Below are 26,422 nucleotides of genomic sequence, written 5' to 3' on the forward strand. Positions count from 1 at the left end.
GCAGGAAGGGCAGCACACAGCAGATGGGAGCAGAGAACTAATGGAGTGAGGCAGGAAGGGACCAAGAAATTCTGCCTGAGACTTCAGCGGCAGCAGAGCTCTTCCTACAAATATGCTGATGTCTGCAGGCAAGAAAAAACATCAGGCTATGGACTAGCACATTGATAGCCAATGCCTGAGTGACATTTACTCAACACCAGAAGTCCTGTACCTTAAGAAGAATAAACATTGCCTCAGAATCCATCTCCAAGTTACTGCTCTCCATTCCTGGCAACTTCCCACCCTCACCTGACTCCATCCCACGAGACCCCCAGATCTTCCTCGTGAAAAACTGTGAAGAATAAAAGCAGTCCCCTCCGTTAGTAAATGCACCTTCTGAACACAGGTCTGGACAACCCAGTCACTTAAACGTCCTGTAGGTAACAGTGGGTGTTTATTCCTGGACAAGGAGCATGGGATTTGGCATTAATTGTAATCTCAAATATAACATTTCAGTTATTTAGTATTAAAAAAAAAAAGTCAAGAAGCCAAACAGTGAAAATGCCCAAGCCTCCACCAATTTGAGGTAATTTACACAAACCAAGAATCTAAACTCATCAATTCTTACTGTAATTGCAACAGCTCTGTATTTACAGTGCAGCCTGAGCCCACTGGAGCCATCTGTAAGGCTTAATGTGATTTTCATAAGAGTTCAATTAAGCCCCAAAAGAGCTTACAGAACAGATCTGGGGGTTTTTTAAGCAGCTACGACTGCAATAACAATTGAGCAGATCGCTTTAAAAAACAAAAGAAGCCACCCAGGGCTGCGTGCGTGGCATGAGGGCTAGAGAAAGCATTGCAAAATAACATTTTGGGGAAAAAGAAAAATAAACTTCCAAGAAATAGAACGGATTCATTACAAATACAACCGAAGCAGACAGAAGATCTCCACCATATCCTCCCCAGACTTCCAGGTGGCAGCACTTAGATAAATTGGCGACCCGAACCTGCTGGGACATGCATGGAGTTACTGAATTGAAAGCACATGACAAAAATACCCATATTTTCAGTGTAGGTAAAATGTGATAAAGCATGAAAGAGAACAGAGCGTGGTGAGATGCAGCCATCTCCCCTTTAACTGATTCACAGATAGCGGTAAATTATCAAGTGATGTTTATTAGTTTAATATTCAAATATGGTGAACAGAATCAAAAGACTGCTCCATATAAATGAGTGATTTTGAAACCCCTGAAATTACAATGCCAACTCGGCGAAGTGAAGTGCATTTGAACCCTACCTATTCTCTTGTCATAGTCTTGCACGTCTCACCCACAGCTCCTCCCAGACTATAACATTCAGGCACACAGATTTTGCTTCTCTCAGAGGAGTGCCAGGCTCTCAGAGGACCGGCACAGCTCCACTGAAATAAAATGACTGAGGCTAACGTGTACAGAGCACATGCCCGGCCCTTGCAATGAATTTCCCGTGGACCTATTTCTGCAGCTTTCAGATCAGCACAAAACCCAAAATTGCAGAATTTGGCCTCTACTCGTTTTTGAGTCCTCGTGATTTGATGCCACGTGCTGAAGGGCTCAGCTCATCTTGGCAGGGGCTTTCCCCTCCCCCAGCATCTTTTGTTTGGTATAGACGTTAGGAAATAAATTAACGAGTTACGCGTGCTATTCTTTACAGCCAAAAAAAAAAAACAAAAAAAGGTTTTTTTTTTCCTCAGATAAATTTCTGAATCATAAACCAGCAAAGATTCCTAATAAAAAAATTATACGCAAACCTCCGCAGTGTACTGAGTTTAAATCAGCCCCTTTGTGTAAAGACCCTTGCTTTAAAACGTGAAGTCAAATGCAAAAATAATGATTGTGACCAGAGTCAAAATCTCAAGGGATCCAGCAGCAGACGCTGCCGGTCCGCACGGCGTCCCACGGACAGCTGGAAAACCTGGCATCACCTCCACACAGCTCTGCCACTTGAATCCTGTGTGTAGTAAGCAGAGGAACACTGCAAAGAAACCCAGCTCAGTAAAAAATTCAGCGTTTCCCAGATCTGAAGGGATTTCTTCAAGTGTCAAAGGAGGGCTGCTGATCTGGAGAAACTAAGCGAACACCCCATCCAAAATATGAACAGTGTGCAAGACCAGAAATCTTTACCCACAAAGATTATCTTCTGCGTTATCATTCACACTTGTTTCTTATTTTTTTCAATACTCAATTTTAATTTTAATTGCTTTTTTTTCCCCTCAGTTTGTACTCCTGAAGGCCCAGGTTGGTGCACAATTTTGCAGGACTCAGATAAGCAACCTGGATACCATTCTTACCCCACAAGATTTGGATTAATTTGGATACAGCTTTGACAAACATTAAATCTCTTCTTTAATGACGTTCCTCAAACAAAACAGTTAGCAAAATATCTGAATTTCCTTGTATAATGTCACATTTTAATGTAAACATCAAATAATGTACCAAAAGTTTTACTGGAAAAAAAAAATTAAAGCGGCACAATTCTTGATACCACTGGAGAAGGGGGAGGAAAAAGCCAGATTACAAACATTTACACATGCATAATGGAAAAAAAATTAAACAAACAAAAGAAATCTTTTACTAAATTCACGCCATTTGTTTTTTAAAATAGTTATTAAATCTACTAAGCACCAACATACCTAAAAATTTCTTTTCAGCTTCATGATTCATTTAAAAAACCTATCAAATTAACTTCTCAAACAAGCTTATATTACCAGCTTGTCCAAAAATAAAATGTCATTTTTTTTGGGTTTTTGGTTTTGTTTCTTTTTTTTTGTTGTTTTTTTGTTGTTGTTGTTGCTGTTTTCTTTTTCCTTTTCAGTATACCAATACTTATCTGAATGTTTCCAAACAATGGCATAGGTGTCTGCAAAGAATGCCTTTACTTTACCCTACAGTGAATGGAAAATACAATACCACATCATACAGGATCTAAAACTATAAAAGTCTGAGAATGCAGCATCCCTTCACAAAAAAGCTGATAAAACTGAAAGTATTTAGAAGATGCTGCATCTTTATTAAAAAAAATTAAATGAATTTAAGCAGAAATAACATACATTTTTACATTAACTGGCCATTTCTGGTACAGAAATCCAGCATAGTATGCTAATGTTATTGAATAAATGTAAATGCTACTTACAATCTTTTTAAATACAATTTAGACAAACTTTTTTTTTCCTTTTTCTTTTTTTTTTTTCTTTTTTTTTTTTCTCTTTTTCTTTTTTTTCCTCTTTTTTTTTCCTTTTGAAGTTTTACAGGTAAGCTCTCAGCTGCTAGTTTAATGCAACAAACACATCATTAACATTACACAAATTAAAAAATAATGTGTGTGTTTTCCTACAGAAAAGCTTCCAAAAAAAAAACAAAAACGACCCACATCAAAAAATGCAAAATAATGGAATACAATTTAAAAAAAATTAGTTGCAAGTCTAGCAGCAAAGCAATTAGGTGAGGATATATTTACTAATATAAACAAAGGGAATATTTGCAACTACAGGTGAAGCCCCAACTATCTTAGACCTACTGACACAAATAAAAATTAAGTTCTCTCTAAAAAAAATAATCTGATTATTTAAAATAGGAGTAAAAGCCATTGCTACCTGATGAACTACCTAGGCTAAGTTCCTGAAACAAAGACAAAGGGTCACTATTCTTTTTTGTCTGCTCAGGAGGAGGTTTGGGCTTCGGCGGAGCCCGCAGAGCACTTGCGTAGGACATGACAGGCTTGCTCCCACCAGCGTTCTGCTGGCTGGTGCTGTTGGATTCCATGATCTGCTTGTTGGGCATGAGAGGTGGGAACTGGCCGAGATGCTGCAGCACGTTGTAGTTGAAGGAATTGGAGAGCTGTATGTTTTCAGCCTTCAGGTGCTCCTCTGGGGGCTTGACTGTTTTCAGCGGAGCTGGGAAAGGAGAAAGCAGAGTCTGTTAAGTGAACAGCAGACTTCAGTAAGCTCAAAGGGGCACAAAGGGGTACAGAAACTACCTCTGCTGGTAGCCTTTCCCCCAACCAACTTTCTCTATTCAGTTCCTCTTTGTCCAAGGCAATTTGTTCTTCAGTTACCTAGCTGCACTCCCAGCTACCAGCCCTTGTGTGGCCTTGCCAGCAATGCTAATTAGACTGACATCATTGGACACAATTCTCCATGCACACATTCAGAGTTGGTAACACTGAACCTGCAGTACTGCACAGATGGAAGGTAAGCTGCTTCGGAATGGGATGTACCCTAATTTAGACATTTCATCCACTGACACAGCACAAAGAGCATTTCATTCTTCTTGGTTTACACCACAAAAGGCTCAAATTGCAATCTGCAGCACCACATGTAATGCATTCTCAAGCAGCAGCTTGGCCTTCTGAATGCCACCCAACTTAATGATATTTTTGTCTAAGTGCATTTCCACTGATGGATATGTTCTTGATCCATATTTAACAACTTCTTACTACAGGAAAAAGCAGTTCTTTAAACCATAGGTATAAAACTGCCTTCGGATTTCTTGAATCTTAATGAAGCATCTTAATTTTATCAGGGGAATTCTGCTGTCTTACACAGCTAGAGAAACTACACTGAAATGCAGGTATGTATTACAGATGGAACAGCTCAGCAGTTGAGGAACAGATATATTCTGTAGTTATTTACTTCTTTAAATTCATAATGTTATTTTGAAGTGCACACACAAGAACGTATGATCAAATGATACCAAATCAGAGGTATACAGTTCTGTTTCTCACTGGAAGGGTTGTGCTCACCCTTTTGTTGTTGATGAAGTACTCAAAAATGCCTTAGAAGAATAATGGGGAAAGAACATAAGCAAAACATTTTTACTAAGGTTGCTATGATTCGAAACAAAACTAAGGTAAAAAAAACAGCAAATAAACAACAGCATATCCACAGAACAACAATATGCCCATAGAACACCAGCAAAATGCCCCCTCAGATGAGCACTAAGGGAAGAAAACCAACAAGTATGGCCAGAGGTGAAAATGAGGCATGGGAGAGATGAAAATATGGAAAACTAAACAAAAAAAAACCCACATATTGAACAAGAACTTAAATCCCTATCTTCCTATCAAGAGAAACAACTCTGCAAATCAAGCTCTCAAATTGCAATTTTGAGAAGTGCCTGCTTATAACAACACCAAGTGATTCATAGCAGCTCTCTCTGCACTCTCCATAAATCCGAGCTGATAGAACTGAATAGCTGAGCCACAGCCATTTCTGATGTACAGGGAATATAAGTCCTTGAACTGTCTGGTGTCACGAGTGCTCACTCCCAGGCAGTGAATACAGACACAGGACTAGTTCATAGCTTCTCATTCTTGTGGATTTTTTATCTCATGGATACAAAAATAAAAGTAACCAGAAACACTGAGGTTACTAGTCATTAACTTCCAGCACTACAAAGCCCATTTGGCCTGTAAATATTATCACCATAGAGAGCTGCAAAAGCAGAAAAGCACAGCATTCATAAAAATGGGAGATTTGTTTCAGAACTGTTAAATAAAGGATGAGGGTCAGGACAACACTGTATATGCATGTATCTACAAAACAGAAATCATACTTAACCAGAACAGAGAACACATTCACAGGAAACTTGTCCCTTTACTTTAGCATTTATTTCTGGACAGCAAACATGCAGGTAAGTCACTTTATAGGTATTTGCTCTGAGGATTTTACTCATTAATGTGTTCTTCATCTGTACATTAAAGCAACAAAAGGTGGTATCAACAGATCCCAACATAATCAGGGTTCCTGAGCTCTTCCTGTCAGTGACCCCAAAACCTACAGAACAACACCAGAAATGGACACCAACCTTGATGAGAATAATATCATGCATTCAGTTCTTTAATTATCCATTGAAAGCACAAAGAGCCTGAAGGATGTGCCTCGAGTTTGAATCTTTTAACTCAGCACAAAGGAACTTAACCTAAATAGTCTCCTTAACGGAGTGGAGAGAGAAGCAAAGATCGAGTCTGTACCTACCTAACAACTCCCGGTGTGGAACTGCTCTGTTGGCTCCATTGCATGGAATGTTTGGGTATGGGGCAGATGAGGAGGAGTTTACCCACAACTCAGGTGATGAATAGTTGAAGGATGACTGATTACTGTGGTCCTGAAGCTCTTTACACTGACCAAGACTGTCTTGAGGAGTGCTTAATTCTTCAGAACAAGCCTGGACTGAACTAGAGGAAATTCTTCTTTGGTACAACGGCCTGCCTGGTCCTCTTGGTTCATACTGCAAAGACAAAAGAGAAAAACAACAAAAAAGACCCTTTGGTCCTTTTATTCAACTTTATGTAGCAAATGCCATTTTTTTATTCCAATTTTTTTCCATTCCATGTCTTGAAAGAAAAAAAGGGTATTTAGAAAAAAAAAAACAGTGCATTTCAAATATGTTGTATAATATATGTTGTATGTAAGTACTTTAGCCACACAAAACAGATGGAGGACGTGTAAAGCGCTTTAACTAAGATTCCTTCTTTTCTTTTTTTACTTTTATTTTTTAACCAACCCTTATATCTTACACTCCTACACAGGAAATGTGTCTCAGAGTGATGAGAAAGACACTCAGCATTTACACAAGATATAAAGGAAGCACAAAAACATATGAGAACACGAGAAAATTCAATTCCAAGGTCCAGAGTTTAAAGAAATGCAGATGTACACTTGATTTCATGTACATGCACACAGAATGAAGGCTCTGGAGAAGTGCACAACTTCAAGAAAAACAATGCAAAGAATTGAATTTTATCTCAAACCACAGAAATTCCTTCCTTCCGAAAATTCTCTCCATCACATAAATGAAAGTGGCAGAATCTCCATTAACTTGTTGGTTTCAAGATTCACAGAACCACTAAGCTTTCTCAGGACTCAAAGTAAGCTAATTGCATTATAGTTTATTTAAAAACAAACAAAAACCACAACAGCATTTGCTTTCTTCTGCACTGTGCTAGCAAGGGCACAAATTACAGAAACATCATGGAAGCACTCAGTAAAGTGGAAATGCAAACATTCTAATGAAATGTCAAAAAATGAGCCAGGAAGTATCAAAAACTTGCTTGCAATGCACCAATTTGTTGTATCACCTATAAAACAGAAAAAGTAGTGCGCTCCTATCACAACTACTGAACTACAATATATCAAGGAAATAACATTTGGATATCCTATAACATCAGTAGAAGCAAAACTTGTAAGTTATAGCCTGGAATAAAGTCAAAAGCCCTTCCTTTTATTAAGTTTAATGGTCAACTTCATATTTTTGGTAAGTGATTGGGAAGTTACCAAAGTGCAGTGGCTGGAAAGTTGCCTGGCTGCAAAAGACCTGGCGGTGTTGGTCAGCACTTGGCTGAACACGAGCCAGGACTTTTCCAACCTCAATGATTCTATGATTCTATTCCCTCTGATACGTTCAAACATGGCTTAACTACACACATGAAAAGCTTTCAAGCCCTCCTGAAAACTGTACAAGCAAGTCCTGTCTTGTAACACCTTTACAACATTTTGCATTTCTGTCACATATTTTCAAAGGAAGAAGAAATGAGGAAGAAATAAGAAATAAAATGAATTTGCTCTGATTACATAAAGACTCAATCTATTTGTCTTCAGATAGCAGGAGCTGTCACAAACTCTGTAGGAATATTTAATAGTTTACTGCTGAAGAGCCATTGTTCTTATGTCCCGCTGTACTGATGGCATTAAATGCTGTCACAAAGTATTAGATTTTATACAAGGTGATACAGCTTAATGGACTGAGACAAAGAATTTCTAAATGCCTATAAATCCAAATCTTACTACAGCTCTAGCTGGGCCCGAGGACTGCATTAACCTCTGTGGATCTGCAGAAGACAAAAATTTGTAAGATGCACCAGAATTCAATTTTAGTTATTTTTCTCAGGCACAAAAAGTTTTTTTCTACTTCCAGAAATCAAAAGGCAATGAAAGATGTATTACACGGGACAGCAATGAGCACAGATACCATAGCTACTCTATACACCCTCACAGAAATGTATCGCAGAACAGGCCACTTAATTTTATGTAACAATATTTGATCACATGCAGTCGGTCCAAGATTATCAGAGTATTAATTCTGCCCTTCCTTTAATGCAGCCAGGCTCCAGCACTCCCTCTCTGTGTACCATACACCCCTTAGCGCTCTGGATTCCAACAGGGTTTAAAGATCTCTGTCCACAACACAATCTGTCCTAGCTGTATGTGCTCACAGTCTTCAATCAAATAACACCACCTCCACGAGAGTGCAGAGCAAAAAGGACTGAAAGGACAGACACAGTTTTTGGTAGCAAGTCTGTGCTGGACCAGGATTTGTGCTACACAGCTGGATATCTCTGCACTGATGTGCAACACCAAGTCCCTAAAATACACAGAATGGCTTTAGACAGAATTCATTCAGGTCAGGTGGGATTTATTAAATCAAGCTTTATACCATGTTTATTAAAAACAAAAAACCTACTGTTTCTGGTCTCCAATTAGTATGAAAACACACACGTTCAGTTTAGCAGTAAGACAAGTGGCTCGCTGACCCATGCTGACCTTCCAGAGAATCATTTCATGGGTTTTCACTTGAGGCGTGGTTCATTTGCACTCCAGACAAATGACTGTAGATAACTGAGCAACAATTGGGAGGAAAAAAAACAAAACAAAAAAATCCCCCCTCCCCCCAAAAAACCTCCCTCTCTCTCTGGGGTAACCTCCCATTAAGCAGAGAAAACTTTATACCTGCAGTGAGGAGAACCACAAATACACAAAGGGTAAACAGAAGACTTGAAGAAAATTCGACCTCAAAGAAATCCCTGGTGTGAAGCTTTTAAAACACGAGGCATTTTTTGCATTCATGACCATTTCAAAATATAACTTGATATTAAAATGACACAACAATTGCATAAGCAGACAGAAACGCCTACCTCTTCTAAGCTGTGGAGCGAAGAAGCAGATACTGCTCGAGATGTGAGTGGATGAAATGGCTCCTGACCGACTGCATGCTGATGATTCTGTATTTGTATAAAAGGGTTTTGTTGTGACCTATGGGGCAATGGAGGTATACCATAATGAAAGCCCTGCCCCATTAGGTGATTCTGCTGTAGGTTAGCATAAGTCCACGATCCATCAGGTTGCAGGTATTTCAAGGGAGATGGGGTTATGTGTTCAGATGGCATTGAGAAAGGGGGATTGTATATTTGGGGTAAATGCTGCTGAAATGCTGGGTTACTGGGGATTTCAATGTCTCTGTTGTTTTCAGTGAAGTTAGGAAAGTGACCACTGTGATTAGAGTTGCAGGAAGGAGAAGGGAGTGCTGGTGGGCTTCTGGGCTGAACTTGTCTATATTGCAACAGTCTTGACTGAGGGGGTGGCATTTCAGCTAAGTCCCGACTTTCACTTTGATCACGGTGTGACAGTTCTCTGAGCAAATCCTGGAATCTGTATTGACAGAATAAATGTATCAAGAAAAGGTGTTTTTTTTTCTAAAATCCCACTCTTTGAGACTGAGAAAACTCAAAGCACAAAACACTGGATTTAAATACACTCATCTTTGAGCTGACCCTAACTTCAAAAGGTATGACTGTGAGCTATCAGAAATTAGGCACAGAGGATTAATTGGATGAAATACCCACCTGAAGCAACTCAAAGTTTTAATAACTCTTGAGATTTCCTTTTCAGTCAGAAGAATCAAATTTTTGTTATCTCTTAGGAGACAACCAAAGTAAGGATTTCCTGCTTTATTATACAAAAGTCTTCACACAGTTAGAGGAAAATTTTAACTCTTTAAAAGGTAAAATCCACAACAATCAGGGATTTCCCTCACTTGTACATTTCCAAACTTCTTCAAAAGGTGGGGAATATACAGTTCAGCACTTTACGGAGTCAGATAAGAGAGCATTTACAGGCTTTACCATGGCTACAACAAACCAGATGGAAAATAAAGCACAGTAGGAGATGACAGTAAACAGAGGCAATTTAAAAATCTGGCCTTTACAATATATGTGATTAAAGCTGGTGGCCACAGGAACTTTTTTTTTTTTTTTGGCTTACGTTTAACGGCTTTCCTTCTTGCCCCCTAATGCTGCATCTCAAGAATAAGCATATTTTTTAATCCTCTTTAAAAGCAAAGGCTTTTTAAAAAGGAAGAGAAGTTTGGATTCGACTTGGGAGAAGTGCTGTGGGCAGGGGCTTGGTTTTTTAGCACAGAAGTCCAAAATTTTTAAGACTAATTCAATCTGAAAAACTTGCAGCTTAGCAGGCCTTAACTACTCTCAGATACCACTTGTAAAAGCACAAGGGTTTTACCCTCTTCCCATACTCACTCTATAAATACAACACTGAGATACTCTATAAATGTATTTTCTTCACTACAGTTTTAGTGACAAATAAAAAAAGCACTATAGCTTCATTATGATCCAGTAAACAGAATAAAGCATAACATATAACAAAAGCATAGATGCAAGTCAGCCTGCCAACTATTTTAACCTTCATAATAACAGCAGCAAAATGCAATACCTTTTAGTGCCTTGTACCAGATCACAGTGTTACAGATAGATGCCTACTGCTCAATTTTATACAAGCTCTGATGACTCAGTAAACAAATACCTTGAATATGTTGCCTCTGTTTCATCTTCTGTATTACTGGCAAGTTTCCAGTTTGCCCTAACTTGCTGCTGTTGATGCAATCCAATTGGTTGCTGAGGAAGATGTGGTAGATGAGGATGGTGATGGTGTTGATATGGAATTGTGCCTTGACTGAGATAGGCATTATGTTCATTCCATTGCTGTAACCTGGCTTGTTGCTGCTGCCTTATTGTTTCCAAAGCTACATTTCCATGCATACGATCTATAAAAATAGTTTTAAAAAAAAATTTATCTAATGCCCTTTTTTTTTTTTTTTAAGAGAAAAAAAAGATTTTTATGTCAGGAAAAAAAATACTTTTTATACAGCATATTTCAAGGCCTATTGTCAACTAACTGCAATGCAGTGTATAACCTGGTTATTTAAATTATAAGGAAAATCATACAAACACGAATCTTCTAATAAAGGGCTGAATATTCAAACATGCCTTAAGCAGCAAATTATGCTCAATGACATTACTTATGGAAACTAACCCAACAATGACCCAATTCAGAGCAATATGCCTGGAAAGGTAAATAACTCCTTCATTTTCACTTCAATGTCGTTATAACTGAACACCCAATTTAAATAAAGAAAAGTCACCTACCTAAAGTGTCCCCTAGGGGCATTCCTGATGGATTCTCTTCAATGAAGTTGTTCAAGTGGGTTGGCAGAACAGGGTTGTGCTGTGCAATAGGCCTCAAAGGATTACTGACTTCTTGTAACATAGGTGGGGGGTGTTGTTCTGAAATCACAGCATCTACAGCAGGAGAATGTGGTCGGTGGGGAATTGGGTTATTAAAAAAAGATTGGCTAGGGCCTGCCTGGTAAGCAGGGGAAAGCTGCGAAGGTTGTGGAGGCTGTTGGTTCAAATGATTATGCTGCTGAACTACCTGGCTTTGCTGTGGTGGCATTTGGTTTTGTTGTTCAGGCAAATGATTTTGTTGTTGACTTAAAAGGTTTTGCTGCTGTTGCAGAGGATATGGCTGCCTTGGTATCTGGGACAGGTGCTGGAAGTGGCGATTGGGAACTGCGTACTGCGAGTGGGGTGGGGTGAGATGCAGATTCAGCTGCCTGGGGTTAAGATTATCTTTACGGTGAAATTTAGCATTAGGGTAAGCAACATTGGAACGTGATTCCGGGCTTCTCGTCTGAGAATTTGCGTCTAAGTCAACCTAGAAAAAGAGAAGAACTCAGAAAATATACCTAATAAACAAAAGACAATGTCAGCAGTGAATACAGCCATTTAACAATGAATGAAGTCTGTAAAACTCCTACAGTATGATGGGAAGGGAACATTACCCATCACAGAACTATTATTTTCTTTATTTAACAGCAAATACATTCTTCATTACACAGCAGACATATCTAGCCCTCAATTTAATTCCTTGCTGTTCTCTAATGAATTTAAATTATTTTCCCCTCTTGAAGGAAGGTAACTAATCCTACTGTCACTATTCTAATTACCAAAAAATAAAAATATGAGGAAGTCAGAAAGAGATTGAAAGCCTCTTCTCAAAAACAAAACAAAACAAAAAGAGCAGAACAGCATCTAGAAAAAAAAAGGAATATTAAAGAGAACATGGCAAACCAACCTGCTTGGATTCTACAGGTTTCTTCTCAGGTGTCCGAATTTTATTGATTTCAGGTCCAGCAGTGCCTTCGCTTTTACCTAAAAACATTCAAGAAATGTACAAACTAGTTACAGTGGAAGTTTGTTTTCCAAATGGAGGAAGATTTAGAGTTATTAGTATTTACAGTAACATAGAAATATAACACAATTTACCCAAATAACTTTTCCTCTAATCTCTGAGCTTTTTTCACTAATCTTCAATTAGTTGTTCTTTCAGCTTAACTGGTGCTGATGTTATTTGCACTTACCACTGGACTGCAGAACAGAAAAGATCTTCCCACCTCTTTTTTTTCCCCAATAAGTTCTGACTGCTTCCTCTTTTGAATGCCACAGTATTTGAATTATTCTATTGGTATTGGTAAAACATAAAACACTGATTGTTTCCCTAACTCTGCATATTCCTCAGTTTCACTTAAAAGGCAGAAAGAAAGAAAGTCGGGTGTTATGGAAAGGATTTCTCAAGTTACAAACTTAAGGAAAACAAAACTGATTTACAATGGAATTTCAAATACTCACCATTTCGACTTTGCTCATGTTGCTCCTTGTCTGGATGCTGAAGTTGTTGCTGCTGTCCTATACTAACTGGTGAATGATGTCCCAAGCCATAAGGTATAGGAGACCCACGCCCATGTGCCTGTAACAGGTTCATATTATATGCCATAGCTGCTTGATGAGTTATGATTCGAGGGTCAACTGCAAACCTACCCTGATACCCCGTCCACGGTACCTATATAATTAAAAAAATAAAAATGCAACCTGTTAAGGTTCATTAAAGGAAGTAATGTAACAAGCACATTTATATGACACCAGTAAAAAGCAACTTTCCACACATCAGGTGGCCTGACACTCTAACACACAGCTACAGGTAACACTGAAAAGGAGAGTGATAATGACAGTCTAGTGGCAAGGAGCAAAAAATAAAGGTTTTAGAGGACAATCCCTTGTAAAAATTATTGCACTGAAATCCATTCTGGCTTCAGTGGTGCCAAGATTAAGACAGAAAAGGTTGATGGACAAATTACATTTTAATAATTATTATATTCTGTTTTTGGCTTCATAAGTATCCACAGGTTCAGCAAAACAAAGCTCTTTCCCTTGCTAGCTGAGGAGAGGTTGGGCTGTAGGTCTGAGGTGGAACAGAGAGAGAACTCTTTAAGCTGAGGACCTCCTTATGGTCCTTTAATCACCCAGTGTTGTAAGCCTTGGAACACAGAACGCGTGGGCATACTGTACCTCCACACCCACAAGACACTCAATGAAGTTAACCGGACTACTGGTGGAATCGACTATCCGCACGGAGGGCCACTCTATTCTACATGATACATCTTTGCAGACTGTCTTCCTACTTATTTGAAGTAAAATCCACTTCCTGAAAGTATGTAAAGAAGTCAGGAAACTTTACAAGACTTTAAATTTCATTCCTATAAGGAATGCAAAGGATGGCAGCTCTGGATCAAATTATTTCCATCTTGCCCTGTAGGGAATTTATTAAAAGAAGGCAAATAGATACATGAGTAAGAGGAGAGTGCTAGGAAAGGAATTACCAACACTCAGGCTGACAAAGTATTCTTTTTACTGACGACAGAACACAACTAGACTCCCCATGTTTTTACATTAGATATGGAAACAACCTTAAATTAAGACAAGAGATCATTTTATCTTACACAAATATAAATACATTTTACCTCAGATCTCAGTTATTTTCAAGTGTAATGACTTGCAAGCAATTCTTTTTTTAAAATTTGTATTTGCTCTTGAAATATGCACTTTGAACTTTAGCTTTGGGCTGCAGTTGCATCTACACAATCTCAAATCATATCCAATTATTTTCTCTTTGAGCAGCTGTCCTCATTAATACCTCAGTCTTCCCATTTAAATATTTTTAAAAATCCATCTTCAGGGAAGGTGAGCACAAAATACTTATTTTCTAATACATTTCTTTTAGTTAGAAATACATAAAAATAGATTAAGCTTGGAACAATAAAAGAAAAAATTCAAATGATCTCGGTTTGATATTAACACAATGTGAGCAAGCATGACAAAGGTACAGCTGCTCGCCTTCTTGTTGCATTTAAGTTTATCCATCAAATGTAGATTTCCAGTAAGCTAGGAAAAAGGCAAATTACTTGACCTAGTGAAGGGAAAAAAAACAACAAAAACCAATCTGCCAGTTAATTTATAACTTATATCTGAAATTAGAGCTCCTACAGCACGTCCCTTACACAGGGACCATAACCTACATTTCAGTAGAAGACTCAAGTAGTCAACAGTGAAATGTATGCAAATACTTAGAGATTTCTGGATAGAATTAAACACACATACATCTGTGGGTTCCATGTCCATCCCACAGATAATGCATACATGTTACAACATGTTTCTGCAGCCATTGTTCTTTCCTCCCCATTTTCCTCCCAAAATACAGGACTGTGAAGGCTAGAATTAAATCAGAGACTGCTTCTTTAACTTGCACAAGCTTTGGTAAACTAATTCTAGACGCACTGCAAAATTCCATACGAAGTGTAGCTCAAGAGACCTGATTATAGATCTTCATTTTGCTCCCAATTGCTATGAGCAAAGGGGACTGGGGAGGAAACGAGTTCACTGTGAGCTTCTGGAAGGGGAAAACATCCCAGTATGCTTATTTTTCTTATCACTATACTTCAGACAGCTTGCACTGCAGACATCCAAAACAGGCAATTTAAACAGTATGGAGCTTGCTCTGAATTGCCCACATCTCTCCAACAATTAAGAACTGGACTAGGCAATTAATTCACATGCAGGTATCTCAAGTCAGATGAGAGATCCCACTGGTGTGCCTATGTCAGTAGCTGAAAAAAATAAGCCAAATTACATTAACATGGAATTGCTTTTATGTTGTCTGGAGTTATTTGAGGGAACAACAGTTTTAAGTTCTCTGTTTTGGGTGGTCCTGTGCACAGTCATTCTGCCGAGTCAGATAAGGACATAAATTTGAGGTGAAGTGTTGGAACTTGCAGCAAAATATTCAGTAACTGATATTCAATAACTTGATTTATTGTACATAAAATAAATGACGTGGAGGTGTGGGGGAAAAAATAAAGGAAATGAATTCTTACAGGCAAAGGCACAGACATGACCATGTTTCCTCCATAGACAGCAGGTACATATAGAATACTTGTCCCAGTGTGTGGATCTATCCTTTGAACAGGACTTGGAGATTTCCCCAGGTTGGGGTGAGGTCCCAGAGGAGGAGGGGGAGGAGTAAATGCTCGGATAGGATTTCCTATTAGAACAGAAGGATTGGGCTGAACTGGAGAGAAAAAAAGAAAAGATACATGTATACATACTAACAGAACATGACATCTATTTCTTTCTTCATACTAATAGCAACATGGGCAACACCAGCAACGTATAACTGACATACTGACAAAAAAGTATTAATCATACATTAAATCCTGTAACTTATCCCAGAGATTTGAAGAGGCAGAAAATATAAGTTGAGATACAGAGTAACAGGTCACTGGTAACTGTGTTATAAAGAGAAGGCCCCACACCAGTTACATATGCTGACAGTAACAGGAGCTGCTAGACGCTGCATCATAACAGAACCATCCTCCTTTCTTCAGCAGGGAAGACAAGTTTTAAATTAACACCTTTTTAAATTAACAACAAAACTCTTCAGCTGCAGCATGCTGTCTTGCAAGTGTGTTCAGTACTATGTGGATATGTGACAGTCCAATGTAAGTTCCAAATATGTAACACTACATGCAATAGTATGTCCTATCTCTTGTCAGTACATTGGTGGTATGGTATTTTGCACAATGAATGTCAAACAACTTTTTCTGTTTTAAAAGCAATCCACAATCGATACTATGATAGAGCTAAAAAGTTAGTTCATGTAATAGCTGTTATGGGACAACCTGGGAAATATCTGATGCACACTTAACAGTCTACAGTTGGTTTCCCAAGTGCATGCAAGAAGTAAATGATTTCAGATAGAGAGCAGATCAGAAACTCAGTTCGTGTCAAATTCCTATCAACCTGACTGAAGCCAAATTAGCACAAGCTCAGAGAAATTCCTTATTATAGCACATACTTACCAATTCCATCAGGTGGGAAATGGTCATTCTGGTTATGATGATGGACCTTGCCCTTTAAAAGGGAAAAACAGTAATAGTAATGCTTTGCAGACTGAAAATTAAAATAAGCTTTGCTTTCATTTCAAGCAAACATTGTAACTGAATCAAATGCAAAACCCTCAGTACCCCCTTTCAGTGGCAGTTCTCAGTGGAAGCATAATCCATTTTCTTCTCCAGGTTCCAGATCAAGAACCTTGGAGCCAAAGCAGCCACCAGTTTTACGCAAACTGCACACTCAACTTCCTTAGAAACTGCCTCCCTACCCCACATCACCCTCCCTCCCTCCCTGCCTCTGCACCTTTGCCACTGCTCCCCCAGAACTGTAATACAGAACCAGAGCACCCCAAGGAATCTGATTGTCCTTGATGAAATGCACATTAGAAAAGGAGGCTAACAGAACTGAGTTACCCCTCCGGAGCTGATGAGTTTACAGCATCAAGTAAGTAGTGAATATTCATAAACTATGAGCACATATTCAAATATCTGTATGCTCTTAAGTACTTTGAGCAATAGGAGTACCTTACTTAATCTGGACCTAAATACATTCATAAGTTTAAAATAAATGTAAAAACCCTTTGATGCTGCAAAACTTTTCTTGCCCAGGAGATAAGTCTAGGCAGTTTTCCAGCAGTCTGAGCAAATTAGTCAGGGTACCAAGACAGGTTGTTTGACAGTGTTGACTCATGCATAAACTAGATTAAAGAACTGGTCTCTGGATTTCCTCCCCTTTTTAAAATGAATTATTGAAAAATAAAGTAATAATTACTTTTCGTTATATTACAGTACTTAAAAAGAAATCTGAATTCTTGTTCCCTTTAGCGAATAGACAATTTAAAATAAACCTTAGAGAAGCTACATTCTTTAACAATCACTCCTGGCTAAAACAAAGCATTTTGTACCTGTTATGCTGTCAGTTAGCATTAAGATGGATGTGCAGAAGCACAACGAATGTCTGTTCTGCCTACCACATTTGTATTTTATAAGGGCCATATTTTTAAAACCAAAACAGTAAATCATACACATTTGATAATAGCTGTCCTGTCCAGCAGCAGCTTCAGGATGTAACCATATCATGTGGATGAAGGCAAATGAACTGAGACCATTTCTGTGTTGGGAAAGAGAGGTGCTGGCTTTGCCTTTCTGCTTTTTTCTTTTAATAGTTCTGATGGCCCTGAACTGCAATGGATGTCCATAAAATCAACACAAAACGGTGTCTTACACACTGTTCTTATTTCTCAGTATAAAAGACATCAGCATGAGGATTTCAGCCTTTCATCTTCTTATGTTAAACACTGCATTTCCGAGGCTGAAAATGAGCTCAGCTAACTGCCTGCTTTTACAACTTCAGCAAAGGGAAATGTATCACTTAGCTCAGCCATTTTCTGTAACACTGGAATACTAACTGCACACTTTGTCTGATTTTGCATGTGAGAGCTGCCAGTTGCACTCAGAGGGAAGAGATTTCATTATAGTTAGGATAGAGGTGGTTAAAACACTTCAGATCTTAAATGGAAATTACAGTGCCAGTTGATTCAAAGTGTGCCTTCTGATTTCTATAGCACGTGTGCTTAGTTTGCTAACAAACTGGAAGAAAAAAACGTAAGAGTCTATTCACAAGACTACTATACCTGCATTTTCAAATAACTCTAAAGTGACACTAAAGAAAAAAGAAGAGCCTTCAAGGCTGTAGCACTCATGAGAATGCTTAAAGAATTCCTTAATTTTTGTTTTTCTGTAAGTGTGCTGTTTTGACACATCCCTGGATGCTTCCAAAAGACGTTTGTTTCAGGGAGGAATGCATGTTGATGATGAAGCCAAATGCTCTCACTTACAAAATCTCTTTCAGGAAGGACTGCTAAAAGGAAGGCTTTCTGTTTTGTATTGTTGAAGTTCAAAAATAAAATAAAAAAGGTAAAAATCTAAATGAATTTCAATAGTTTGCAATAAAAATGCATTTTTTCCTTTGCGTACAGCAGAATACCTCACAAATTTAATTGCCTCTCTAAAGACTATTTAAGATTTAAGTAAATACATTTTGAAATAAACTACCAAAAAAACTACTAAAATAGAATTAATTACTAATACATCACAAAACAGCTCGAAAAAAATTCAGTGTTGATTTTTATCATCTTAAGGACGCAAGGACTGTGTTTTCATCACTTTTTTCCACCTGATTTTATGAAAAGAGCTGACAAAATTACTGCTGAGTGGTAATTGCCCCCCTCTGCCCTCTTAATGCCTGCGAGGTCTGGCCTCCTGGAGGGCATTGTCAGTGAGATAATCCAGGCATTATATTGTATTACCAGGTATCTTTAATGAAATTGAACACTTATCTCACACATAAGCCCCTGAATTTTAAAGGTGATTTTCAGATCAAATTACTTGTGGCTTGTTTCCTTGTGCTCCCTGCCACTGGCTGCACCAACCTGTTGCTCCTTGGGATAGGGATGGCCTTGCATTCTGAAGTTTCTATTGGCTTATCCAACCACAGAGACTGAGACTGATAACCAAAGTTCCTTGGGGCTATTGCAACATAGCTAACAAACACACTGAAGTGGCCCACGGCATATATTTTACTAAGGGAACAAGGCTTTTCCAGTCCCAAATTACTGCTAAGTCAAGAGTAGAAGATACTCAGAAAATGCTGAGAATCCCATCAGAATTTGCACTTGTATCCAGCTGCACAGCTGCACCATTTCAAAACAACTTGCCCACAAGCCTTGGACATCATTTCCCAACAGGATTTCTCAATCTGCTCCCTGACAAAGTTCACCATTGGTGAAGGTTTACCTTTGGAGGTGACTGCTGCTGTTTGGTGGTATTCGCCGAATGCTGATGCCGAAGAGCTCGGGGAATAAACTCAGGAGCCAGTGGGTTCAACACATAAGTTTTCTTTAACTCCAAAGCTTCCAGCTGAGCTTTGATCTGTTCAAATGTGATACCGTGGAGACTTTCATTCTCATGACATAGGGCAATAAACCTTTCCCAAAATTTCCTATGGAAACAATTTTTAGAAACAATAGAAAGGAGTAAGACTCGATGGCTGCTGTTAAAATGAAAATGGATTTCATACAACCAAGTCAATTTTTACCTTTACCTTTGCTCATTTTACACACCAAGCCATCAATCCTGCAACACGACCCTTCCATCCCAACCCAACAGCACAATGCAATGCTCTCCAGTCTCTTAAAATGGTCGTATGGATTTGTCTGTGCGTATCAGACTCCGCACTGGGTCTGTATCACATACAATACTAACAGCACGGATAGATTCTAACAGATTTTTTTCTAAAAGACCAAATGCTAGCAGATACAATGCTCAAAATTCTGGAAAGTGTCTGATTTATAAAAGCAATTAAAGCTCAAGGAGTTGTAGGGGTTGTATAGGCTTCCAGTTGCACAAGATGTCAAAAAGATGTCATGAATTTCAGCAGATCATTCAGTTCCAGAGTCACAAATACAGAGTTGTGATCTGTTCTCAAGTCTGTGCTTGTGAAGCTCTTCAGTGTCACAAAGATTAACACATGAGAAGCATCCAGAGGGCCTTTGAGGTCCTCTGGTGAAAGACACACAAAAATGTGGCTTTCAGTGCACATCAGACATTTCTATAACATATGTAAGAAGTTCCAAGCCAGAAAGACCACCAAATAACCACTCAGAACTTCCAAAGAGAAAGTCAGATCTAATCTTCTAATAAGAACAAAAATCAGGTGTAATTAAAGGTACTTTTAAAAAGGATTAAAAAGACAATAACCTTAGAAGTGTGCCTGACTAAACTCCACTCTTCATGCCTCAACACAAATTAAGAGAGAAAAAACCTCAACAAGAGACATGTATTATTTTATAATATTCATAAATATATAAAATATTGCTTTGTATAATATGAAATGTCAAATAAAAGACTATGAACTTTAATTAAACACAAAAGATTTCCACACAAAGCAAGACAGTACAAGTGTTTGTCCCAGCTATCTTCACAGAGCCACAAAGAAAACCACAATGCTCACTTTATTACATCATTCTGCTGAGCTGAAATGTGGTGCAGTTTGTTTTTGCTTTGGGCATTTTTTTTGTTTGTTTCTAAGTTACATATTTTGTTCCTCCTCATAGTTTGTTCATCAGTAATAAGGCCTGGCCAATCAGCTCTGTTACCTTCATGCTGTCTCCCAAAGCCTACAAAATGAAAGACCAGTGCATACCAACCCCAACAGCAGTGTTACCCTTTGCTGAGTACCTGCCCTTTGCAGAAAAGAACAAATGCCCTTCTTGCCAGAACACCATAATGTTACTGATGTATTTAAGAACTCAAAACAGTTTTCCCATCTCCTGTTGGAATTTCCTATTGGCAGGAAATGCTCTTTTAAAATTCAGGATGCAATATATGCCCCTTTTTCTGCATTTTGCAGTAAGGCAAATATATCTTGCAAAGTTTTAAGTAAGGATTACAAACCCAAACGAAATATTTCACTGGGATGCCTTAACGATGGAACTCCCTCTGATTAATCAATTCACTCACCAAACCTACTGCCAAGTACCACAGATCCACAGGGACCCATACACTTTTGCTTAAAATGCCCCAAGCAGTCACTCTATACACGGAACACTTGTACTGGGGTGTAAGAACAGAGAATAAAATACTGCTGCCTCTTTCTTCCAGTGTGCTCTGGAGTTTAAAGGGAGTGTCTGCCAAACCAGCCCTGTCTAGTCTGATTGTAACACACAGAAATGTAATGATTACTCTGGGCATACTTCACAAAGCTTTCTACAACTATCATTACAGAGTCTTGACTCATCTTGACAGGTATTAGAATATTTATAAAATTCAAGTACTCTCTAAATTTTTTTGAGGTCTGTTTTTCCTAACGAAATGTCACTGCTTTCAGACTTCTTTACTCCTGCTGTACTAAAAAAGAACCATCTTCCTCACAGTACGCCTGAGCCCCTCCAGCAGTATTCAAAGAGTGAATGTTCAATTATTCAGTGATATGAGGCAATGGCACATTAAAAGCAAAACTTGAGTTACGTCCTAATAAAGCTCCAGTCATTCTGGTTTCTTAATTATCTTTTTTGTTTTGTAATGTTGAACAGCACATATATGTACAAACAGCTGCTGGTCTTAGAAAGCCAGACTCAATCTCTTGTAACTTAGGTAGCAGGTACCCTGCTGATAGTCTACACTTTTTTTCCCCCATAAGTTTCTGCATGCCTGACTGGGGGTATTTCAAAAAAGCCATCCCCAGAGCAACTTCCCAGATCCCACGTTTGAAAACCAGGTCTCTTTTCACTATCTAATTTAAAACCTCAGCATCCAGACTTACATGAAGATCTATGAGATCATCATCTCCACTGGGGTTTAGAGAGAATAAAGAAAATGGTCATTTTCCCACAAAAGCTGTGCTTAGTTACAGAATCAATAGTGCTTCCAGGTGCCAGCTACACTAACTACAGATTAACTATCAGCCAGTCTTAGGTAACAGTGGGCATTCTGAACACCACTGGGGGGAAGGGAAAGAAAATTTGTCAACTAAGTGTATTATAAATTCTGAAGCAGAAGCAACAAATCTCAATCAGCACATCACAGCAAACTCCATAGCTGAGTCATGCACCACTGCTGTGTGGGTTAATGAACCAGAGACTGCAAGAGCAGACTAAGAGACACTCATCATTTGTGGGTCAAGTGCCCGAGAGCTCTCTCTGATCAGCTAAACTAAATCACATCTGAAACACAAGCAGATAATAGGAAAAAATGAAACAAAACCACAACTCTTTTTTCACTTTCAGTAAGATGTTATTAGTAGCTTTGAGCAGCTTACTGTAGTAACATATGGACACTCTTGACACTTCCCTATCAGATAAGTAGTTAAATACAGATTACATTTCATAAATACAGTAATCAAGGGCTTGGATTCCACCTGGGCTTTTCAATTCTAACCTTTGAAAACCACATCCATTTTCAGTACTTGGTCAGGAAAGCAGAATACAATGTAGATGTAACAACTGAGTAATACATATTTTTAGTCGTATTAAAATAATGCAGTCTGTGCAGTGTTTCCCCTCTTCCAAATAAAATAAGCCTTAGGGCTTATCTCTCATCATCTTATCATTTCAGGTCTTCCACTGAAAAAGAAACCTTTGAAGAACAAGAGCTTGGTATCCTTAACAACACAGCTTACATTTCTTTTTCACCTTTCTTCACTTAAGTCTATAAAAAGTAAATCCAAAGTTCAAATCTTTGCAAGAGTTGGGAATACAACAAATGCTTTGCCATCTTTATGGTAATTTGGTGGGCATAAGTGTGAAGAGCTTAAATATCATTATGCAGTTATTTTAAGGATTTAAAATATAATAACACGCCTTATTTGACACCTAAAAGAACATCCATTGTTTTACCGAATCCATCAGTCATAGATGAAACACATTTTCTAGCATTTCTAAGTTCTGATTAATGAAGGAACATACATAACAAATATAAGATATACCTGCATCTTCCAATGGAACATAAAGCAATGGGATCTCCCACCACAGCTACCAAGGATTGTGCTCTTGTAATGGCAGTATTGAGAAGTTTGTAATTAGACAGAAAACCATAATCCAAGTCCTCTGTTGAATCCTCCAGTAGCTGCTCTTTCCGTTTAATTGGGGTTTGCTTGTGTTTGCATGTATGCCGTGTTCGTACTGTGCTGAGAAACAACACTCTGAACTGCTTTCCTAAAAACAAAGCAAAAGAAAAAAAAGGGGGTCAGATCATTTAGCTATTCCTGCTGCAAAGACAATCAGACCACTTCTCTTGCGAGCCAGACTTCACACCTAGATATTCCGAAGAAATGACGGCTACCCTTCACATGAAGGGCTTTATGCAAGAATAATAAGACGTAAAATTTTTAAAAGATGCACTATAAATAGCATTTTCTATTACAAGAATATTTCCTGTGTAAAAAAATAATTTTTCAACTCAAAATTAATCACTCCTGAACTTTCTGAAGTTTTTTTTACAATACTTCTACGCAGCCAATAACAAATCATGCACTTATTTATTCTACCTTTAAAAAAAGCATTGCTCTGGACATTCTTCTTATCTATGGAGCAAATCAATACATGATAACTGCCATGAAAAAAACAGAGCACACCACTCACTGTCACTCAGTTTCTTATCTTCCTTTGCTTATCCCTTACTAAAAGTGCAACCTAGCAACAGGCCATGCCTACACAAAATTCTTACGTTATCAATGTGATCCAAGAGACTTATGTTTGTGGACTGCTTTTTAACATTCTGTTCTAGACACAGAAAACCAGAAAAACATTTTGAGGCTAAAGCTTTGTTACACTTTTATTTGGAATTATTTTTTTCTTTACAGTAAAAATATATCTCTTTTCAGTAAATCTATTCTTGAAATTAGCTTGAACTTAGTTTTGAAAAACATATCCATGAGTTTATTATTTTGCTCTTCTATGCTGGAAAAACATCTAACCAGCATATCTGCCACTTTCATTTTGATGCACCAGTTTCATTGGCTGTATCACAGGTCTCCTTTTGTTCTGACCATTGTAAGTGTTTAAACACATCATATTTAGTTTCAGTCCCATTTTCACTTCTTTATCACATCACTGAGACATACAAGCATTACTTACCCTGAACGTTCAGCACTCTCTCTACACTGACATCAGACAGCCTTTTTTTCCGAAGTTCAGCCCGAATTCTGAACACTTGATCAGCATAAGGAGTCACAACACCTATACTGCCATCATCCAACTTGCCCCAGGCAACAGGCCATTTTCTTCTTAACTCCTCAACACGCTCCACTACTTCAAACACCTTAAAAGAAAGTCAGAATTGTTAGGAGAATGCTTGAGTGAAGAGCATTCTTTGATGCGGAAAGATGATTCTAATTTTAAAGATCTAAACCATTTAAATGATACAGCATTACACAGCTCTACTGACCAAGAAACAATACTATTGTATTCTACAGCAAAACTCTGAAGTATTACGTAGTAAAACAATGCATTGAAGGTATTTACTATACATTAAATTTTGTCAATCTTGAACTAAAAGTTTGCCCACAAAAATGTCACCTTTCAAGTACAAACGGGGAAATGATATTAATAACCTCAATTTTAATACTTATGATCTTACTAAAATGTCAAGTGTAGTAGAACCTTTCTGATCATACTTTATCTAATTTCTTTAAGTAAACACACTGCCTAAGTAGGGATTATTTAATTTTTACTCTGGATTTTGTAAGTCATATCTGAGCCTGGTAACTCAAGAAAGAAAGAATGTCTGTATCAGAAGACATTCACTTGCCATTCCAAAGGATACCATCAGGAGTTTCAGGTTGTCTTTTTTTTTTTTAATCAACTGTTAGGTCATCTCTACAGCACACTAACGAGTGTGTTACCAGAAAAGACTAATAAACAATAATGGCTGAAAAACTCTTCCCGTGAGAAGACAGGCCTGGAACAGCCTCCTGCCAAAATGTGCCAGGCACAGCAGCTCCTATTTCAACACACAGACATGAGATGCTGCACTTTAAAAGGTATTTCTCAAAAACTTTATGGTTTTTTTTAAATTATTATTAATTTTCAGACACCTACATTAGAATTACAACCACACAGGTGAATTTTGGAGTCAGAACCAAAGAGAGGAAAATTCACTTTGCTGACTAATAGTTAACAGAGGCACCAATGAACCCTACGTTGCCCACCAAAAATTTCAATTAAAGGACAAACAGCAGAAGATCTCCTTCGTCCTCCGATATCGGTTTATGTTGGTGTTTAAGCAGCTGTTGTCCTTCATTTCTGCCTGCAGCTATTAATGACTCACAATTTTCTGGCAGTTACTGGGCCACTGAAGATATTTTAAGCATTTTTTACAACTTTTTTTTTATTATTATTTAATGGAGAAGCAGTACAAGTATATTGATGAAAGTAGTCGGGTGCCTTCAGTTTTTCCTCTGTGATGTGTTCAGAAATCACTGGAGGCTGAAATGCACCTAAAACCAGCATGAGCTTTTTGTTTCAGTAGATATTTTAATACATGAGGAACGCATCAGTAGTGCAGCATAACAACTCCAAAAAGGTTAAAAACTGTGTGTCAGATGAAATGAGCCACTAGTCAACGAGGGAAATCAGACAGCTCTGTAATGTTTCATAACAAATACTGCTGCTAACCTGAATTCAGTTAAAATTCGTTACCTCGTGAAGTTAAGATGGTTTCCTGTGTTTAAGCAAATCAGTGATATTTCTTTTTCTTTAAAAATCACTGAAAAGATTTCTTAAGGCAGCTTTTTAGTGGGGAAAAAGAGGAGTTGGTTCAAATTTCCCTGACTTGAGGTGACTGGAAAAAATATATGTACATACATCATTCCAAAAGTAATGCCTTCTATTTACTTCCAACTTTTTTCCCACATGGAGGAATTCACTTCTTTACACCATCTGCACTTCCATGTCAGACTGCATTCTGTCAGGCTGTTCCTCTGCTGCCATATGTCACATGGCAACAACATGTAATGGAATACTGGTGGGAAGGTTCAACCTCTACTGCCATATCATCAGCATCCACCTCTGACACTGGGGGCCAAAACAGGGGTATTACAAGGGCTACTCCCAAAGTAATGTCTGGTCTTTTTCTTAAACTCAAGGGAAGGAATAAGTCAAAATAACAACTGCTTGAATACCCATAAAGGTATGTAAAACAAATACTTTGAGACAGGTTCTCACTGAAAAAAAAAAAAAAAAAAAAAGCACCTGCACATGATCAATTAGATACTACTCCTAAACATATTCAAGCAAATATGAGATGTTACTCCTGAGAACTCTTATCTGAGTGGGAGCATTTCTACAACAGTAGAAATTTAAGTTTTACTTCAAATTGCAGTTACTCTCAGTTGCTAAGATACATCCATCACACTGCCACAAAAATTAGCAGGAAAGACATCCCAAAGAACGAGCCTGAGAGAAAAGTAAGCAGCTTGCAATTTGCAAAGAGAAAAGGAAAACAAATTAATGGAAATGTTTACCACAATTGCAACATTCACTATCTCACATTTA

The 26,422-nt window shown here is 38.1% G+C and overlaps 1 protein-coding gene across 6 annotated transcripts in view; it reads right to left on the reverse strand.

Moving 5' to 3' along the window:
• Positions 1-1,673: 1,673 nt before the first annotated feature.
• HELZ (helicase with zinc finger) overlaps positions 1,674-26,422 on the reverse strand; it is a 73,975-nt gene continuing 49,226 nt past the window's right edge. For 4 of the 6 annotated variants that reach the window (XM_048965414.1, XM_048965419.1, XM_048965415.1 and 1 more), the window contains 12 exons: positions 24,005-24,188; positions 22,855-23,083; positions 19,167-19,371; positions 16,338-16,389; positions 15,354-15,547; positions 12,775-12,985; positions 12,221-12,297; positions 11,233-11,800; positions 10,610-10,850; positions 8,929-9,442; positions 5,993-6,245; positions 1,674-3,910 (listed from right to left, as the gene is read on the reverse strand). In XM_048965414.1, coding sequence (XP_048821371.1) covers positions 3,579-3,910; positions 5,993-6,245; positions 8,929-9,442; positions 10,610-10,850; positions 11,233-11,800; positions 12,221-12,297; positions 12,775-12,985; positions 15,354-15,547; positions 16,338-16,389; positions 19,167-19,371; positions 22,855-23,083; positions 24,005-24,188 — 3,060 coding nt within the window. In that variant the 3' untranslated portion in view covers positions 1,674-3,578. The remainder of the gene's footprint in view (positions 3,911-5,992; positions 6,246-8,928; positions 9,443-10,609; positions 10,851-11,232; positions 11,801-12,220; positions 12,298-12,774; positions 12,986-15,353; positions 15,548-16,337; positions 16,390-19,166; positions 19,372-22,854; positions 23,084-24,004; positions 24,189-26,422) is intronic. The other 2 variants (XM_048965417.1, XM_048965418.1) reach the window with 2 other exon arrangements.

The sequence above is a fragment of the Lagopus muta genome, chromosome 18 (assembly GCF_023343835.1).
Source record: "Lagopus muta isolate bLagMut1 chromosome 18, bLagMut1 primary, whole genome shotgun sequence".
NCBI classification, from domain to species: domain Eukaryota; kingdom Metazoa; phylum Chordata; class Aves; order Galliformes; family Phasianidae; genus Lagopus; species Lagopus muta.